Below are 20,524 nucleotides of genomic sequence, written 5' to 3' on the forward strand. Positions count from 1 at the left end.
TTCAGTTGCTGAATAGCGCGATCGCGTACGATTTCGGATCGCAAATACGAATGCGCGACCGATAATCCGATTCTGCTTGATGAATCAGGGGCATTATCTCAGCACACTTGTCTTGCACACCAATGCAACAATACACCAACACCTGGTATGCTGCACTCTTAAATTCTTGAAGTCATGTAATTTGTTAGGCAGCACAATAAAAAACTTAACACACAAAAGTATACAAGAGCGGTCCAGGTTGGTGTGTATGGGTCCAAAATACACAAAAATACAATTTGAAAAACACATTAAACTGTAGGGCAATCGTTGAGTCCTACCCATGTAGACATAAATGTGATTTTGGTTTAAAATGTATTTTTAGTCAATGAAATGCAAGGTTGTACAAGAAAAGGCCACTTTTTTGTCTATTCTGCCTTCCTTCTAATTGACAACTATTTTATGTGGCCCATTCACACCTGCACTAGCACAGGATAATACATGATTGTTAATTACATATGAAATGTAATTATCTTTTGTAAACACATGCCGGATCTCTATCAATAGATGTATTTAAAGTAGAACTATAAGATAGTTTTTCATGAAACTGAACATGTATCCAACCAAAGGCTTTTTTGTTGGTTTGGAAAAATAGTTTGGGCTTGACAAAACCACTTTTGCAATTGTGGATTGCAATAATATTTATGATATTTATTGTGAAAAATAACATAGTTAACCCAACACAAATACATGAAAATGCAAATAGGCTTCTTTGTCAGTATGATTTTTTAAAATGCAGTAATGGTCCCCTGGACAACATATTGAGGGCAGTTACTATTAGTATCATATACAGTATTTATATAGCGCCAACATATTACGCAGTGCTGTACAAAGTCCATTGTCATGTCACTAACTGTTCCTTAAAGAAGTTCACAATCTAATGTCCCTACCACAATCATATTAAACTCCCCGGCGTACCAATTATGTCAGGATTTTTATGCCAAAAGCGGTACATTGTTTTGCATAGAATTTATTTTTAGATTGTAGGCCTATCATTCTTAGGCATAACTCACCAAAATATGTCCAATATTTAATACATTTATTAATAAACTTTAAATAAAAAAAATCTGTTAAAAAAAGGGTGCATACAAATATTGAAACCTGTAATATAACTGTACAGTAGCATATATACTATATATATATATATATATATATATATATATATATATTGAATTCAATACAAATTATATTGAATATATTCAAATACAAATAATATTGAATTCAATACAAAATAATTTGAATTTCCCGCCGCGCCTCCCGCGCGCATGCACCAACGTCACCAGGAATTTCCGCGGAACGTCTCTGGAGTCGATAGCAAAAGATCAGAGAAGATGATGCGGCCCAAGGATGGGATCCAAGGGGCAGGATGCTGATAGGACCAGGTAAGTGTTTTTTAAAATGTTTTTAGCTACCCTGAGTGTGGCTCGAGGTTACCGCTTTCAGCATGTTTTTTTACCCCAAGCCACACTCGGGATTACCGCTCAGGGGGTTAATACAGTCCAAGGTCAATTTTTGGGGGGAAGCTAATAACCCTAAATGCATGTTTTTTGAATGATGGGGTCAGAACATGTGCATTTTTTTGCCAGATACCCAGAGTGATCAGTTAGGTAGGAAAGGTTATTACAGAAGGGACATTGCCTGTCCATTTCTGCAATAATGACCTACCTGATCATGGATTCTTAAAAATGGGACTTCGGTTACACGTTAATGTAAGGCCTTTGACTTTTTTAGTGGTATTAGTGAATCCCATTCTTATACACATATTATAGTTGTCAAGTGGACAAAATACAATTAACACTATGCCTCTACAATGACAGCTGAGCCAGCAGATTTGATTTCTTAACAAACCTATGTGATCAATATGACTGGCTGCCATAGTGATCACATGATAAGGAAGAGGTCAAAGCTATCAGATCACTGCTACATTCCAAAGTGAACCATAGATAGGTTCTCTTAATATGTGGCATGAAGATCATAAACCCAGAGACTGCGGGCAGGAACCAAATAAATATCGCCAGCTTCTTCCCGGTGTTAACTGTAAACAACTATTGTGAAGAGCTCACAAAGGAGACGTGTGATGTATATATAAAACAAAAAACTATTTACATCTATGTGATGCAGGAACACACCTGCATTCCCACATTCTGCAGCCATGTAGTGCCATGCACTGTGTGAAATCTATTCCAAACTTTTCCCTTGAGCAAAATATATAATATATAATATATAATAAATATAGGACTTGCACTATTTTATTTTCAGAATGATTATCACCACATCATTCTATTGTATGACATGCAATGGCATAGGCATTCCTGCAGCAGATAGCATGAGAATATGCTCTAATGGCTCATGATAATAGGCTTCCAATGGTTTTGTAGCTATTTCATGTCAAAGTATTTTCCTATACAATAAATATGCATATAAATTGAAGATTGAGAAAATTGTCATTTAAACCAATAACTGGCATCAGTGAATTGGTTTGAATTGTTCCCCTTGTTTGCATGCAGGGTGTTTTGTGCACTTGAAGGCTAAAGCTTCTCCTGGTAGACAACAGCACCCTCTGCTGGTATATGTTCATGAACGATACACGCAGTCATCATATACAAGATATTATTAATAAAAAGTATTTATATAGCGCCAGCATATTACGCAGCGCTGTACAAAGTCCATAGTCATGTCACTAGCTGTCCCTCAAAAGGACTCACAATCTAACGTCCCTACTTCCATCATATTGACAATCTAATCTCAATTTTGGGGAGAGACAATTAAGCTAGCGCCACATTTGTGGAGTATGGGAGGAAACCCAGAGAACCTGCAAACTCCATGCAGATAGTGTGCTGGCTAAGATTTGAACCTGGGACTCAGCGCTGCAAAGGCCAGAGTGCTAACTGGTGAGCTACCATGCTGACCAGATATTACACTCAGATGTTACACTCAGATATTACACTCTCAGATGTTTGGGTAATAAATGTGATCATCAGGGAATAGATTTCCTTCATCAAAGCTATCACATCTTCTCACTTCTAATTTCACCTCTTTGATGAAGAACGTTTTAATGTTTTACTGCCCCGAATGTGGCTAAAAACATTATGACAATGGGGTTGATTTACTTAAGATATATATATATATATATATATATATATATATATATATATAAAGAATTATCCCCTTTGCAAGGAATATAACACTTATTTTAGTGAATGAAATTAAGCTCATATTGACTTTATTCTTCACAACACATGCAAAAAAAAAAAATGTTCTTGCTCATGTTTGGGCATTCATTGCAAAGTGAATTTTCACTATATTCACCAATCGAAGATAAATGTAAATGCACTTAAATTTAAATCTGTTGCAAAGGGATAATGCACTTTGCTAACAAAGTGCAATAGTTAGCGCTATGCTTTGCTATAACTATACTATAAGCCCTTTTCCAGTTCTTTTTCCCCAAGGAGATGACCTCCTGCCTCTAGCCTCTTCCCCAAGGAGGTCCCTCCACACCTATATTATGCTGTTGGTAAAAACCACCATTTCCAGATTTAGCTCAGTGGTGTGCTGCTTGCCGGATCATCTTCTTCTCCTCTTGTCTCCTCTTCTCTGCTTGGTGATGCAGGGGCCAGTTTATGACGCTGTATACTTAACTCTAAGATAGTAAGCTGTATCTGGCAGGGTCCTCTTCTTCTGTGCCATACTTTGTACTTGGCATGTATACAGATTTGTCATGTGTTGTCCTTGTTTATTATACATTGCACCATAATATGCCGGTGCTCAAACATAAACGATAGCATTAAAAATATTACACTGTGCGCTCCGTCCCCTGGGATCAGTGACACTAGGAAGTGTAAAAATACATTTATTGTTCATGTATCTGATCTAATTTCTATTCAGTTTATTAACTTTACCTATCAGGTTCACTTCTCCCAATTCTACCAGTTTTCTTTGTTTATGTATTGCCCTCCACATTCACCCATCCACATTTCCTAAACTAGAATAGCTGGCTTCACTGTGGAGACATTTTTATTCTCGCAAATGGATTTTTTGCAGTAAATGAAAAAGTCAGAAGTTTGTATTTGTGGGGGTTAAATTATCACCATAATTGTTAAAGATGTCTGGGGGGGGACCTGTGGGAAAATGTCCCAAAAGAAAAAAGCATGTGATTTTATCCAAAATTAATTAAAAATTTTAGGCAAGAATAAGTATTTTTTTACTACAGGTAATGCTGGCTGCCAACTTTTTATGTTAATTACAAAGTTACTGTTCCTTTTAATTACAAAGCTCCATAGTATTGCTGGGGGGTCAGGGACACCTATGGGAGCATTTCTGAAGGGTATTTCCTTTGTAGATACGGGAGGCAAAAAAACATTTATATAGCAATCAAGGAATAATTACCCTTAGAATGGCTCTCATTAGCATCCCAGTGCTGGTAGATACAATAGGTTTCCGTCCTTAATTAATCAGAATAATTTCAGTAAATGTGACACTTTCACACACTTTTCACTGTCCACGATCTCTCTTTTCTCTAGTTAGGTCGTTTATACAACATATTTTGCTACATGTCATGGGAGGTATTGTTGTGTACAGAACTTGAAGGATCACAGAATTTCCTGGGAATAAAATCTCATGTGGCCTTGTAATGTACTTCTGGTTAATCATTGTCAGAAAGTTTTCAGAATGAGAAAAACTCAGTACCATGAAAATGTCTATTAGCTATTCACAGCTGGTTCTCTTTCCACAGAAACTGCAGCATTTGCAAGAGGAAAAAAACAAGGAAATTGAAACTCTCCAAAACACAATTAAGGAATTAGAGAGAAGGCTCAGCAGTGGATCAGATTCACGCTTGAAAAGGAAGCATTTCTAAAGGAAAATAAGGTTGTGTTGTACAAGCGTACATTCACAAAGCAATGGGTACATTTTATACTAATCTACCTGCTGCACATACGGTACTTATACAGCCTTATATAAGCTGCCTGGGTGGCCATTTGCCAAGCATCAGCACAGTTATGAAGGAGTAAAAGGAGTGAGAATCTGGTAATCCTGAAAGTGCAGGGCAAGTGAAAAAGTTAGGTGGGAGTCAGGGTGAATTTGTCCGACTGAAGGCAGGGATTAAAGTATACCTAGCGAACGCTGTGGAGCAAAACACAGGTCCACTTTTGAAGGACCATTGTAATTTTGTAAAGTTTCCTTTAATCAATTGCCCCAATCTATCTTGAAAAACAATTGCCTTCTTCTTTAATCTCTTGATCTTCCTTTTTTAGCCCAGCCAAAGCTTCCATGCTGGAGAACGAGTAAGCCTTACTTATGGTAGTCTCCATTGTACGGCTTACCCATAGGAATGAATTGGGGTGCAGCATCCATGTCCACTAAGGAAAGAACATTTTTTAATAAAAATGTGTGGTGCCAGGTTGAGATGCACAGAGATGATCAGTGAATAAAGCAAAGTATTTGTCCAGGTGGATAGTACTAGGGGAGAATGACAGGATTACACATCTAAAAATCTTTTGGGAGGTACATAATGTAATATACAAATCAGTTTTAGCTATTCATTTTCATTTCATTTCTATTCCAAATGGGTTTAGCTTTTACAAAGATATACTTCCTTTTTTTCTTGATGTATTTTTTGTTTCCTGATTTCATATTCAGTTTTTTTCCTAATTTCATATTCTTTGTATGCCTCAGGGACTTCTTAGTCTCTTTGCAAACTTCAAAATCTTTGCTTCAAGAACACAACACTCTTCCTCTCTACAATAATTTGAAGGCCGTGCAGGTAGGCGCTTTCTTTCCCAGGACCACTCTGCTACACTACTGTAACTAGAAAGTGCAAAGAGATTGGCAAATAGTTTAGAAAGCTAAGAGAAATATTCATGGGAATGTTCAGGAAGACAGCGGGAGTGTAAGATCACCTCTTGTTCATGGATTTTTGGCTGAGAGTGCCCCAAGTTCTGAAGGGCTCCAAAGTCTAGGGTTGCCAGACTGATTTGTTTCACAACAAACTGGACAGTATTAAAGATAAAAAATGATTTTTTGAAATATTACAGCCACAAAATGAATTAGATTTGTCTGGTATGTTATACCAGCTGTGAGTTTATAGACTCGGACTGGGTTTGCTGTTCCAATTGTGCTCATTGGTTGGCTTCTACCCAACTTGTACTTATCAGTAGTAAGATGTAATTGAGGTCTGACTGATAGCTGACAAGGGCAGGAAAGTAACAAACTCGCAGTAATAGTGACAATACTGTAATTAAAGAGGATACACTAGAGAAACATCATCACTTCTCACCTGGCTTATGTGTACACGTTTTGGAAGGTCATGTAGGTAAGAAATATATTTACATTGTTTAATTTTAAAAAGGTGATAAGTTTGTTTTATTGAGTTAAATAAGGTGTTTTTTTAAGACGTTGACAAGTGTCTTCGAAGTATCTGTCAAAACATGCACTTGAAAGTAAGACTTAAACACCTAACATAAATCTTTTCTGCTTTGTTATTTTGCCTCTGTTAGTGGTTTTGTATTTTGTGTAAATATAGACAACAGTATTGGTAGGCTTTTAGGTACTGGAGGTTGGTTGTGCTTTACAAAGCGGATAGAAAAAGAGTCGCGAACAACAGATCTGCAAAGTCCCCAATAACAAGGGAAGTCAGAAGCGAATCTTCCCATATGTAAAATAATACTTAATACCTTATCAACAACTTATATAATGAAGGCAGGGCTTATATAATGAAGGCAGGGCAGCAATAACACCAGTGCATTTAGTGTTGGGACTGAACTAAACTTTTTTGTTACCTTGCTAAACAAATTATATCAGTCAAGTACCTCTTAGTGACCTTGTAGTAATTATCATCCATTCTTATCATCAAATATTTACTTCTGCATTTTAAATGGGAATCAGCTAAAGTTTAACACTGACACAAAGGGGTTGATTTACTTAGAGTGGAGGCTTTTTACTTTTATAAATAAATCTTAGTGCATAAGGCACTGAAGCAGTGTTCACTTTCAGTATACAGTCTTCTTTTAGAAAAAGCATAATTTTTGTTTTTCATTTTGCTTACACAGATTAGGCCAGCATTTCTAAACCTTTTTTACATGGGGGAAACCATGAAACAACTTTCAGGTTTTAGGGAACCCTTTTATAATTACTGCATCCACATTTCACAGTTCATGCTGGTTGTCGCTGGATAGTTGGAAGTTTGCCACCCCTACAGATAGCCAAAAAGATCATTGGTGTCACATAAACGGGATCAACCGGCACAAATTGCTCATTGCTCAAGGAACCCTGGTTGAGAAACACTGGGTTAGCGTATTGAAAGTTAACACGATTATTTAACAATTAATAAATAAAATAATAAATAACTATTACTTTGCTAAGTGAACACTTTCTGCTGTTTTGTTATTTTACCAAAAACCTTTACCAAACTCAAATACATGGACTTCAGTGCTGTAACAGTCACTTTGTATTATTTGTGCACACAAATATGATTACAGCCATCTAAAATGTACCATGTATTGTGCTCCAGTCATTACAAAAGCATGCAGATAAGCTGCATACACACCTGCAATTTTTCTCGTTGGAAAGGATCTTTCACGATCCTTTCCAACGAGAAAAGACTGCACGATGCATGAACGATGCTGTACATACAGCACCGTTCATGCTCTATGGAGAGGGGAGGGGGAGAGCGACGGAGCGGCACCCTGCTGCGCGCTCTCCCCTTCCCTTTCATTAGGATCGGTCAGCGTCCATCGTCCATGGATCCGCCAGGACGGTCGTCGGACGATGGATGACGACCGACTGTACACACGGCAGATTTTCGCCCGATAATTGGCCGATACCGATTATCGGGCGAGAAAAATTTGCCGTGTGTACGCAGCTTTAGTAAGTGAAAGAGAAGTAAAACAAATGTATCATCGGGTTGCCTTTTCTTTTTTATGGTCCATTCACAGCTTTGGAGTAGGATTATCTGTAGTCCGAGGGGTTGAATGATCCTGGTTACCACCGTGTGGTTAATTTTGAATGAAAGCTGAATATTTGCAACAACAGCTGGTTGTATTATGGTATAGTAATGGGCTATTCATTCTCACTTTGTTATTTTTTGCCTGGAGATTTGAGGTGGACATCCTATTGTGTTGCTCAATTTTTTCCAAATTCCCCTGAACACTGATGGAAGTTTAACAAGAAAAAGACACACAAAGGCAGTGATCTTTTTTTAAAACTTTTATTGTGATTGTTTAGAGATGTTGGACCCTTTCACTGTCCTTGTAACATTCCACAGTCTTGTTCTACAGCATGGTTGTAAAACATACTTCAAGTTTATTAGGATTTAGTTTCCCTACAAACCATCATTGATTTACAGATGCTGCTATAGAAACAACAAACGAAAACAAGTTGCTTAGATCACAACAAACTTAAGAATAAAAGAGTAAAAAAAATGAACATTAACAACATGATAGTATTAACCTAATACACAAAGAAGTTTAGAATGTGTTTTTGAGATGAATCTTGGCTCAGTACCAAGTCTAAAATTGTGTTAAAATGCTACTGAAATCTATGGAAAAAAAAAAGTTTAAAAACTTGACTTGAAAAGTAAAAAATCATCTCTAGCCCAACCTCTGGTTATGACTGCAAGTTATCTGACGAAAGCCCCTATTTTGTAGTTTATGCTTAAGTCTTCATTAATGCAACCACAAGATCAAGAGGCAAGCAAGAGAGGCACAAAAACGTGAGCTGCATGAAAGCATTCTTAGATGGTAAATGTGAATTCTGAGATATCCATATGTCTAGGGTGGAGTAAATGTCACTTACCTGTGTGCCAGTGGTTTAATAGTTGTTTTTTTTTTAAAAAAAACCTTAATGGTTCTTTTTGTGGGTCCTGCAGCAATATGGCAAGGTGTTAGGAGGTCCATATAGGACTCATTAGTGAAAATGTAACATACAAGCTCAAGTAATGGTTGTAGCAGGACCTACAAAAAGGCCAGCTAGGCGTAAAGCTTTTCTTAAGTATTTATTGTCCACCAGAAGTCACATAAGTAAGTGACAATAACTTCCTACACATAATGCAGAGCACCCCAGACATCTGTTTATTCCAGAATACTCCTCTAAATGGCTCGGATATTCAGCCTGTGTGGTTCTACTTATGAATACTGGAGGTCCAAAAGCTAAGTGCTCTGCAGTTAACTTCTGAAGTCTCCAGCAGAATAAAGTCTAACCATAGTGATCCAAGGAGACAAGATTACTGATTTAGATCTTAACTAGAGAACAGGTGGCTGCCCAGCTCTTCTAGAACCTAAAATCCTGCCATTTCTGGCAGGTAAGGCTGGTACAACTAGGTCAGTAGCAGCTGGAAATCCACAAGTCCTGAATTTTTGCGGGTACTTTAGTGCAATATTTTAGCAGCTTACTGGTGCCCATTGCTCAGTTCCCGTCATTGTCAGTTATCTTTCCCCTTTGATCAGTCTCATGCGACACGATGCTCTGTGACTGAGGAATGTTTGTTCTCAGGTTGGCCTGCTTTGGATGGCTGTCATGCAGCTGGAGGCAGACGTCACTGTCAGGATTCAGAGGGACTGTCCGACAGCAGTTCCTGTCACTTACAGGAAGCTGGGAGAGTCCCTTTGCACTGTCAAGTGACTCCTTTTTGTGCTATCTCAAGAGATAGCTGTCTGCAGTGTCAGCATCAGCTGTTGTGGGCCTTTCCTGACTCGTCCTCCCAGTCTCAGAGATATTGCTTTCGTCAGCTCTTAAGCTTTTTTCAGAGTTTGTTTCTTAAAGGTTGGCTGTCTGACTCAGCTACCCTGTTCTCACTAGGGTGTTCTGGCCTGACATCATCAACTTCTCCTACCCTATCCTCTTCATGATGGTGGTGAGGCTTGCTGTGCACATTGGCATTTGGTTCACTAGCGTCTGCCACCTTGGCCTCCTCCTGCTCGTGATGACCATGTTTGTGATGGTGATGATGGTGACGATGGTGACGGTTTGCATCCACTGGCTCTGCCTCTACCTTGTCCTGTGCTGCTAATTCTTCTTCTGTCTTGCACACATCCTCGGAAATCTACAGGAACAGATATTTTTAGCATCCTAAAGTTGATATTCATGAGAATACTATCTTTTTGTACATAACTTGGCTAATGAAACATACAGGAAAATACCTGAGCACTAGTTTATATTGGGGGAAGCCAATAGAAATTAGTGTAAAATACATTCCGGCCTGCCAGCTTCTTTATTAATGCTTGGCTATGTTTTTTTGGCAAATATAAGACGGGCCTTTATACATTTAAAGTGAATATCCAGCCAATATTGTTCTCTTTAGTTTTGTATAGATAAAAGAAAGGTTAAAAGCGCTATGAGGTTGTTTTTTTCTGAACTCGGCTTTCACTTCGTTCCCTTCTGAATATGCAACAGGAAAAGAGTAAAAAACTCTCCTAATTCAACAGAATTTTCATCTCAGAAAGTTGTCCATGGTCCCTGAAACTAGTGTTGCATTTTTTTCCTTTACTATTACTCTAATAAAAGCTCAAGCTATTGTTTCTTTCTCACTTTATTCCTTACTAACTTTGGTCAGCAGAACAAAAGTGGGTGATTCTAGCCAGTTGGGGACAGAGACAGCAACTTAACAGAGGGTCCAATATTTCACTAATTAATGCAAAACTTATTAACTTTTTTTGCCTTCTCCCTGGCTGGGGACACAGATAGCAACAAACACTTAACAGAGCAACTTGTCAAAATGAAATTGTGGCCAGGCTATGGAAATGCAGTTAACAAACAGCAAAGTAGGCTTCAAAACAAGCCCTCATTGACCTCGAGCTGCAGGCATTGTTGATCAATTCATCCTCAAACTTCACAGCAGAGGCAATTAGAGGTTGGTCAGTTTTACCAGGTTAGAGAACATTCCCTTTATTTACATTAGAAGGCTATCAAGAGATCAGGGTCAAATGGGCAATAATTTTATTGCCTCTACTCTGAACTTTGATGATGAATTACTCCAAAGTGTCTGATTAAACATTTGAGCTGCCACTCTGCTGCTGCTTTCTGCTCTGCTTTCTACAATGTTTATTGAATGGACAGGTAATAAGAAAAAAATAATAATGCTTTGGGTATAATATTGTACAATTATAAACATTATATTTATAAAATGTTATTGTATTAATAGTCCTTATAGTAGCAAAACTTTCAATTAATCATTTTATTAGTTATATCCCTGTGCATTGCACTGGTTAGATGTCATAAGGGTCTCATAAGAACTCTCAGAGTACCATTGGACTTTTACAGCATAGATTGCAACAACTGAACAGTTCAGTTTCAAATTCCAAAAACATTTCCCTTCTAATTCAATTATCTATATACACCAAAACCATGACATATTGGCTTTCATGAATAGGTTCATCATCTAATTACATTACACATGCATAAAAACCTTAGATGATACCTTGTGTTTGCAGTCTCCACAGGTGTTCTCACAATAAACTGACTTTATTGCATCCTCCACATAATTAAACTGCAAAAACGCATAGGGAAGCTTGATGTGTTTCACCAGACGTCCACACCTGAAATGAAAATTTAGAAAACAAATATTGTAATTAAAAAAGTTAGTGCAACCCTCCCGTGTTGGTCATACTAAGAAAGTGGCAACTTCTTACAAGATTTTCTAATCAACTAGACATTTTTCTTGGTTCCAAGTTGTGCCTGGAAATAGGTGACATTCTTCTTGACAGCTATTTTCAGGTGCGATTCTCTAAACTCCTATTTATATTTTGTGGCAGCCACAACTGTGGCAAAGCAGGTTGCCTAAGCCTAGTTCCAGGGCAGTGGTAGCTCATACTCAAAAGATAGCTCTAATAGATACTCGAATAAATATGGCACACTGTGTTAAAAGAGTTCTAAATATGTGCAATTTTGGTAAACCCATATACTGCTAAATATTCTTAAACTGGTAACCTAAAATGTAAATAAATGATACATTTCCACGGGTGCTCAAAAATCCCCATAGCTAGGAGTGAACCAGTATGTAAATTATACTGGTAAAGTCAAGTATGCTGCAATCCCCTCTGCAGCTAATACCCTAAAATGCAGACAAATTATACATTTCTATGGGTGCTCAGGAATCCCCAAACCTAGCACTTTTCCAGTGATAGTCCTACTGGTAATGTCATGTATGCATAAACCCCTGGGCCTTATGTACTGGTCATCGAAGCCACCAATTACAATGATGGACCCATAATAATGAAGAAGATCTCGGCATTTCATACATGTAAAACATTTTGAAAAGATTCAGGGAACAATGGCTTTTCTTTAAATATAGAAGTTTTATGGAGCAATATGGGACTACCAAACTAACATAACACAGACTGTATATTCTGGGTGTTGACATTCAAATGTAACTGTCTGTTCACATTGTCCCCTATTTAGGTTTCTCCTTTCATACAGAAAAACAATAATAAAAAAAAATGGGCATAATGGATTAATAAAGGTGCTGTGAATGCACAATAAAGCATAAAAGGTACAGTTCTTTGCATTTATCATGTCTGCCTTTGGAATTTAATGGACAGCATGGATAGGATGAATCACATCAATCACCTGTCGTAAATGAGAAAGTCATCTTTATTTCCGTTCAGTTGTTTCCAGACGTCTGGCTGCTCCACCTCTTGCTGATACACAGGAATGTATTCGGAGACCCTGGACTTCAGCTCATCGTGTTTCAGGCGTGAACGTTCCTCTTGGTTGTTGATGACCATAAAGGACACGTTGGTATAGTGTTCATTATCCAACTTCTGCCGCAGGTCATCCAAGCTGATAGAATCAAAGTAACACATTTAGACCAAGTTCAAGATTATTGCCTATATTAGTATAGGTATGTACTAGACTAAATATTTGCTTTTTAATGACTGTGCTAAACTATGCATGCATTGTGTCCCACCTGGAAGCCTGCAGCAGGCACAGGTATCAGCTTGCTTGAAGAAGTGCCACAACCGTGACCGTCCCATCTGCATCCAGCATGGGATTCTGGCTTCCTATCTTCCAGTCTGGTGGCTTTTTACACAGCGCTTGGTGACCCTGGCTCTCTGCTCCTCCCCAAGGGAGAAGGCAGAGAGCCAGAGCAAGAGCAAAGCCCTTCCACATGGCGGGGCCTCACCTGCAAGGAGACAAGGACATAGTTTGGATTAGAGACATTAATGAAAAAAGTCTCACACACAACTGCAATATCATGCAAAGCTTTTACAAAAGACTAAGCGTACAGCAAAATGTTTTTTTTTTTCTGTGCAGCGATCAACTAAAGATTTAAATGGTTATCTTTGTCCTGTGAAATTTGTGAATATTTCTTTTTACCACAGCTCAAAGGCAGCTAAACCAGCTGTTTCCTCTAAACAGAATGTGGTCTCTATGTACTAATTTGGAAAATAAACTAGTGGTTGATGTCAATGGCTCCCTAGTGGCTGTTTCATAGGAAGTTCAGCAGACAGCAATGCCTTGCTGGTCACTGGGACATAAAGTCAGGGGAAATCTCTACAACCCGCATAGATTGCCATAACAAAGATAAATGTTTGTATGTAACTGTTAATCTCACTATTCTCCTCGCTGGAGGCTCTAAAATGAAAAAGCTAAAGTTTGCCCTCATCAAGATGGCCACCTGGTGGTGGTGCTGGACACTGGTGCATAATAAGAGTCAGTTGACACTATTGTGCTACAGTAATATGCATTTTTTACACTTTGGTGCAATGAGATGCCATTTATTTTAATAGCCCCAATGCATCTTCTCAGTGTTTTTTTGGTGCATTTAGCAATCCATTTAGAGAGTGAAACAAGACCTAAGGCATGATAAGTCACAAGTACAGGAAAGATTTGCAGCAGAGGAACCACAGACAATACAAATAGTGAATCATTTGGCTTTGTTCTAGCACAGCTCACAAAAAAACAGTTCCTCCTTATTACATGATATTATTAGAATTTGACAGGGAAGGATTGCTACAAGTAACACACTGTTCCAATCTATGTAAGTTATTTACACACCTGCTCCAGCAAAACTAATACCCGAAGCACAAAGCAAACATTGTACTGGGAACAAAATACTCTCAGGGAGGAACAGACCACAAGCCAGACACCCTCAATGCAATACACAGAAAGTAAATACTTTACCAACAGGTTTATTATTACTGCTGTCTTATAAATTGATTTCTTGGTTTCAATTTTTCGTTCTTGCTAAGCTAGTACATGAAGTTGTTGCACTTTCCCCTTTTTCTTACAGTAATTGCTATGCCAAGCTGTGTATTGTAGAGGTCAACTTGACCCAAACTAGTTAATGTTATCAGCAGACAGCAGGTTTAGACTTGGGGCTGCTGGGTGCAGCGTTAACCTTTCTGTCCTTCAGTTCCGCCTTCTCAATGCCAAGCAATTTACTCGAAAATGAATCAAAATAAAGTCTATTAGACCACCCTTGATTAAATGAATGGGCAGATAGGCAGCAAAGTTCATTCATTGTGATAGATATATGAAGGATGCCGTAGCTGGACAACTGCTTGAAATGCTAAGTGCACGCCAATGGCTGGCATTAATGTCTTCTGAGTCACTGACCACTAGCAGGAAGTATTCAGTAAACAGAGCCAAAGCGAGTTCAGTATTCTTGATCTGCAAACTTTTTTTTTTTTTTTTTTTTTTTGTGCAAGTGAAGTTTACTCCTTATGGGCTTCAGAACCCTTCTCATACTTATGACATAGGGAGGTGATTTCCTTTAGCCATAGAGAGATCAGACAGGGCTGACAACACTGCTTGGAATTTCAGAGCAGCAGAGGCTGCAAACATTTTGCACAGATGCAAAATGAGGGAATGTGCATATAATGCAGGGCTGTGATTATTGTTTTTTTATTTTGCCATAAACCTCTACAGATAACACCAAGATGGTGCAAAGGCCAGCATTATTATGCAATAGTCAACAACCCATTATAAAGCCATAATCTAAAAAAAGCGAAAAAGAAACAAAAGTCTGACTTTGCTTTGGCCTCCAAGAAATTTCAAATGCATCAACTGCATTATACTGTGCAATGTTTAAACAATGTTCTGTATTCTCCCAAGAATTTTTGGGAAAGAGCCATAGGCGGGTGGCTGTCACTGCATTGTGACCCAACTTTTCAATAACCACCAGGTGGTTACTGAAAAGTGCCGGGTGGTGCCCCCAGCAAAAAAAGACTGGGGAGAACACTGATGTTGTATGGTAAAAAGAAGGTAAAGAGAAACAAAAATCTTCCTATTGCTTATGCCCTGTACTAACAAGAGGGGTCATTAACCACAATACCTTTGTTAGAGGCAGTGATACCCAACTTGCTGAGTTCTGAACTTTGATTCCCTCAAAGATAAAGCTCCCATTGAAAATCATGCATTTTAGGCTTACATTATCATTCACCAGCAGGCGGCACTGAAATGTGGCCCCAGGCTCTTTATAATTTGCAAAGTGAAAGTAGAGTAGGGTTTGCTCAAAGTACACCTGCATGCTAAGATGTTAAAAACATAATGCTGGTGTGCATTGCATTAGGAAAGTCCATGGACGTTAAAAGAATGGGCTGCCCAATGACCACATTGCACACAAAAAAATTGTTTGCTTTATTTTTCAAAATGAACCACAACACACAGCTGACTGTTGTGCTTTAGTGCATTGGTGAGATTTAATATGTGCATTGGTAAGATACCATCCAATTAACAATAAATGGCTACCCAATCTACCAACGTGTTTTATCCATGACTAGTTATAATAATGCAACACTGTAGAGAGAATGAGCCCTTAATACAAACAAGTCAAGCCAAACTTTTGTTTTTGAACTCCTAAAGTATTCCTTTAGGTAATCAAAAGACTATTTAAACAGTTTAAATGGCTTCTGCAGTTTCTAAAACATTTTAGAAGCCTTTTAGCAGCAGCCGAAGAATCCAAGAAGTCGAATTTACATTTTGCTTATCTCTCCAAGTCAGCAAGCTGGACAGTAGCCAGGAATATGTGGTTTCGGTATAAAATTCCTTATCTCATATTTACAAAAATACTTTGCCTTATGTAACAATTTACAGCATGATTCGATAAACATACAGAATTCCTAAGTGGTAATGCTTAAATGCAGAATCTATATATTAGTCTATTGATGCACAGCTAAGCCTAATATTTGGTGTTTAAGAAAAAGGAGTCTTTATTAAAAAGTAACTCATGATATTCAATCAGCTTTTTGCATTTGAGTAGACTAATTAAAGCTGACTTCTTATTGGATGCCATGTGTTCCACTGATTCAGGATTCCAAACCTTATTGGCTGGCTGTCCTGAGTTCCTAGGCGCTTTGTGCAATTGTATTCTTCAAAGAAACTTTACTAAGAAAAATGCTTGTTACTTTTAACTATTTCTATCTGTTTTTTTTGCAGAAAAGAAGTCTGTTAAGAGGAAGAAAAAATATGCCAAGGAGCTGGCATATTTAATATATATATATAACAGCTCTATCCTTGTTCTGAGTTGGAGAAGTAAAGAACTGCTGCCAAGGACAAGTAATCAGCGTTTTCCAGATTGGGTTTCAGTAATCACCGTATATTTTCCTTAACACAGATGTTCGTTAGGCATGAGCCTGCATTTGAAGCTACAGCCCTCATTGTCCTGAATGCCTCCACAAAGCAGCCGGCTCCACTTTGGAGACCAATGAGGTGTGGGATATAAAGCCACCAATGCTAATGAGTTAAAAAAAGTTTAAGAAAAATGCATGTATATTGAAAATCTTTTTTTTTCAGTATGTTTGACATCATTCTTTTTTTGGGGGGGCATCCTACCATTATCAACCCCATTATTGAGGCTAACAATTCAGCCGTACAATTAGCAGCAGTAGTTCCCTAAGTTACCCATTATTATTATTATTATTAATTATATTATTAAACAGGAATTATATAGCACAAACATATTACGCAGCGCTGTACAATAAATAGGGGTTGCAAATGACAGACAAATACAGACAGTGACACAGGAGGAGAGAACCCTGCCCCGAAGAGCTTACAATCTAGTAGGTGGGGGAAGTAACACACAATAAGAGGGGTGATATGTAGTGGTGGGAAGTAGTGACGATTTCAAAAGATAGAAGAAGACGGTTTGGCAAGTTTGAAAAAATGGGTTTTGAGGGCTCTTTTAAATGAGCAGAAAGTAGGAGCAAGCTGAATAGGACGAGGAAGACCATTCCAGAGAGTTGGGGTTGCTCTAGAAAAGTCTTGGAGCCATGCGTGTGATGAGGTTATGAGTGAGGAAGTCATTAGTAGGTCATTGGAGGAGCGGAGAGAACGGCTAGGGGAGTATCCTTCAGGTTTATCACGTCAGAAAGGTAAGTGGGACAAGAACTGTGGAGGGAATTGAAGGCAAAGCAAGGGAGCTTGAATTTGATTCTAAGGTGAAACGGAAGTCAATGAAGGGAACTACAAAGAGATGCAGCAGAAGAGGAGCGGTGGGAAGGATGGATGAGTCTGGCTGCAGCATTCATAATAGATTGTAGAGTAGAGAGTCGGGTTAGTGGAATACCAGAGAGGAGGAGGTTACAGTAGTCCAGACGAGAGATGATAAGAGCGTGTACAAGGAGTTTGGTGGTCTCTGGGGACAACGGTAAACTAAAGAAGCTTGCACAGCAATGCTGACAATCCTGTTGCCAATTACAAAGCAGTGCCTAGGCGTAGCAAGCTTTCAATAGGAATTACTTGCAGAATATGCATGCATAAAATTTTTTACCAATTTCTCGAATAATTGTTTGCTTTTGCAAACAGTATACAGTGAGACATGACACTAACCAAGTGTCCCTTTAACTTACTAACAACTAAGCGTATTAATATGCCATATCATAGAAAAAGCTTTAAACTCCAGCAAGCAATTAGATTTTAGGTTAGTATGGTCACACAGAATCTGATGCCTTGGCACAAATTAGTTTCTTCCACAGCTGAAGGACCCAGTAAAGGAATGCAAAGTGTTCTTGAATGTTCTCAAGCTGATCACAAAGTTTAAATTACGTTTACTAGAAGCCAGAAGAACAAATACAAGGCTGTAAAAGAACTGAAGGTGCACAAGCGGATTAGAGGATAGCATTATTAACATGCAACAGCTTACTCTGGCCCTTGGTCCTCGGCAGACTGCTGCTCTGAACAATGGGCTGGTCTCTTCTCTATTTATACTCAGCTTGTTTATCACTCTGCACAAGTTCAGGCCAGTCATGTGGGACGGCCCTGGAAATAAAGCTATTGCCTCACTTTTGGCAAGAAAATAAACCAAACCCAGCATACACATTTCTTAGATGAGCGCTCTTTCTAAGAAGTACCCTATATATAAAAAAGTATCCCCTTGCTAAAAAAATAAGTCAAATTCTGCATGGCATTGCCCCCTTTTTGCTAGAATGGATTGCTCCATGTAGGATAGAGAGAGCCCTGACCTCACATTCCTCCTTTGCCCCATCTCCTGAGGAAGAAGAAGCTGCTGAATCTGCAGTTTTGCTGCTATTTACTAGCTGATTTTACAGCTTTTTTCATGGCAACATTATCTGATAGTATTTTAAGAATAGAAGGCACCAGGGAAAAGCTATCTAGTCCCTTCTTGATACTAATTATAGGTGTGAATTGGCTGATTTTAAATTGCAGTTGTTTGCGCCGCTGGTGGGTGATCATTTTAAACATGGCAGCCCTGAACAAGAGAGGATCGTTCACACAGATGAAGATTTCTGTTACGTTACCGGGAACCCAATCCTAACCAGTTAATGTTCAATTGCAGTGGCAGAAAATTATTCAAAGCAGCTGACAGATGTTTATGCAATGATTGGAAACTGTTTTGGGACTATTTGTTTAAGGCATAAATGTTGGCGCTATATAAAGTTTATTAGTAATAATAATTCTGCGGTTGTTTTGTACAGGTAATGGAGGGGTAAAGGAAGGGATACATATTGTTTTTACACTTTTATACAACTTTTAAAACCAATAAAAACAATTAGCAGGCATATTATTATTATTAATATTACTATTAAACAGGATTTTTATAGCGCCAACATATTACGCAGCACTGTACATTATATAGGGGATGCAAATGACAGACAGATAAAGACAGTGACACAGGAGAAGAAGAAGACCCTGTCCAGAAGAGCTTACAATCTAGGAGGTGGGATATGGAGAGGGATATGGAATGGTAGGGAAGTAGTGAGGGTTTTAGGAGACAGAAGAAGACGGGTAGGTGAGGTTGAAGCGTTGGGTTTTGAGTGTTTTTTGAGTGTCCAATAGGACGAGGAAGACCATTCCAGAGAGTTGGGGCAGCTCTAGAAAAGTCTTGGAGCTGTGCATGTGATGAGGTTATGAGTGAGGAAGTCATTGGAGGAGCGAAGAGAGCGGCTGGGGAGAATTTTTCTATCAGGTGAGACTGTAAACTGGATATAACTGGTTAACTTTCCCTTCCTCCCCTGTCTCAGTGAGAAGCATATAATTTTGGATATCCTATTACACTCTCACAATGGTCACCACAAAAAAAGAATTATCCTCACAGACTGGATAGAGACAGCTACAAGAATAAAAAAAACTGATGGGGATTTTAACCCTTACACACTTTATCCAAACTTCCCCAAAACAAAAAGTTTTAAATAATTTTTAAATAGAACCTGACAAAAATGCTATGGAACAAATTAGAATAACAAACAATAAAAAACAGAAAAGGAAACATAAACAATAGGAAACAAATCTAAAAAGTTATTGTTTATTTGCATTTATTTTTATCTCGGCTTTAGCTTTCTAGGTGGGTACACATAGATAGATCTACTGCAAGTTTTACCACCCCCACAGATCTGAAGAATTTTCTGCTTGGGATTCCCCAAAACACTGCATATTTATGTGCAAAATTTAGCCCTTCCGATCCAATGACTTTGTAAGAGAAGATCATGAAAGGATTGGTCACAGGTGCAGGAATGTTTGTTCACGATACAACATGTGTTCCACTGGTTGACCAACATGTCACTTCACTGCCATTTGAGAGGCAACAATTTGGTTTGGTTGCAGACACATTTTATTTTTGCTTCTGTCAAATCAATTAGCAGCAGCATTGTCAGCTTGCCTTGCTCATTTATTCGGCAGCATAACCACAAGCCATGGGGCCCCCTAGCAAAACTTGGTCCAAACTCCACCTTGTGGTGACCTGTGGGGAGGTCCATCCACCAGGGGTCACATATGGCCACCATAAGTCCCCTTCCCATGCAGAGTAGTGCAGTAATGAATAAAAGTTTATAACCTTTAGATTGTAAGCTCTTCGGGGCAGGGTCCTCTCATCCTCCTGTGTCACTGTCTGTATTCGTCTGTCACTTGCAACCCCTATTTAATGTACAGCGTTGCGTAATATGTTTGGCGCTATATAAATTTATTAATATTGATATTAATAATTATAAAAATAATAATAATAACCTCTTCCATGAAGCCAACCCTGTCATTATGCCCCTGTCTTCTTGAGGCTTCTCTTACGTCATGTGACCTCATGCAGTATGCCTCAAGGACAAAA

General features: G+C 38.5%; 2 protein-coding genes across 3 annotated transcripts in view; one reads left to right on the forward strand and one right to left on the reverse strand.

Annotated features, from left to right (window-relative positions):
• The window catches only part of CCDC152 (coiled-coil domain containing 152), a 28,790-nt gene extending 21,325 nt beyond the window's left edge, over window positions 1-7,465 (forward strand). For both annotated transcript variants that reach the window (XM_072416659.1, XM_072416658.1), the window contains one exon: window positions 4,769-7,465. In XM_072416659.1, coding sequence (XP_072272760.1) covers window positions 4,769-4,891 — 123 coding nt within the window. In that variant the 3' untranslated portion in view covers window positions 4,892-7,465. The remainder of the gene's footprint in view (window positions 1-4,768) is intronic.
• A 758-nt stretch (window positions 7,466-8,223) lies between these two features.
• On the reverse strand, window positions 8,224-18,262 carry SELENOP (selenoprotein P). Its single transcript, XM_072416660.1, has 5 exons — window positions 18,113-18,262; window positions 12,935-13,150; window positions 12,595-12,807; window positions 11,447-11,564; window positions 8,224-10,072 (listed from the first exon to the last, which is right to left on the reverse strand). The coding sequence occupies exons 2-5, from the start codon at window positions 13,135-13,137 to the stop codon at window positions 9,773-9,775; spliced, it is 834 nt and encodes a 277-aa protein (XP_072272761.1). The 5' UTR covers window positions 13,138-13,150; window positions 18,113-18,262; the 3' UTR covers window positions 8,224-9,772.
• Window positions 18,263-20,524: the final 2,262 nt, after the last annotated feature.

This window comes from Pyxicephalus adspersus, chromosome 6 (genome assembly GCF_032062135.1).
Source record: "Pyxicephalus adspersus chromosome 6, UCB_Pads_2.0, whole genome shotgun sequence".
NCBI classification, from domain to species: Eukaryota; Metazoa; Chordata; class Amphibia; order Anura; family Pyxicephalidae; genus Pyxicephalus; species Pyxicephalus adspersus.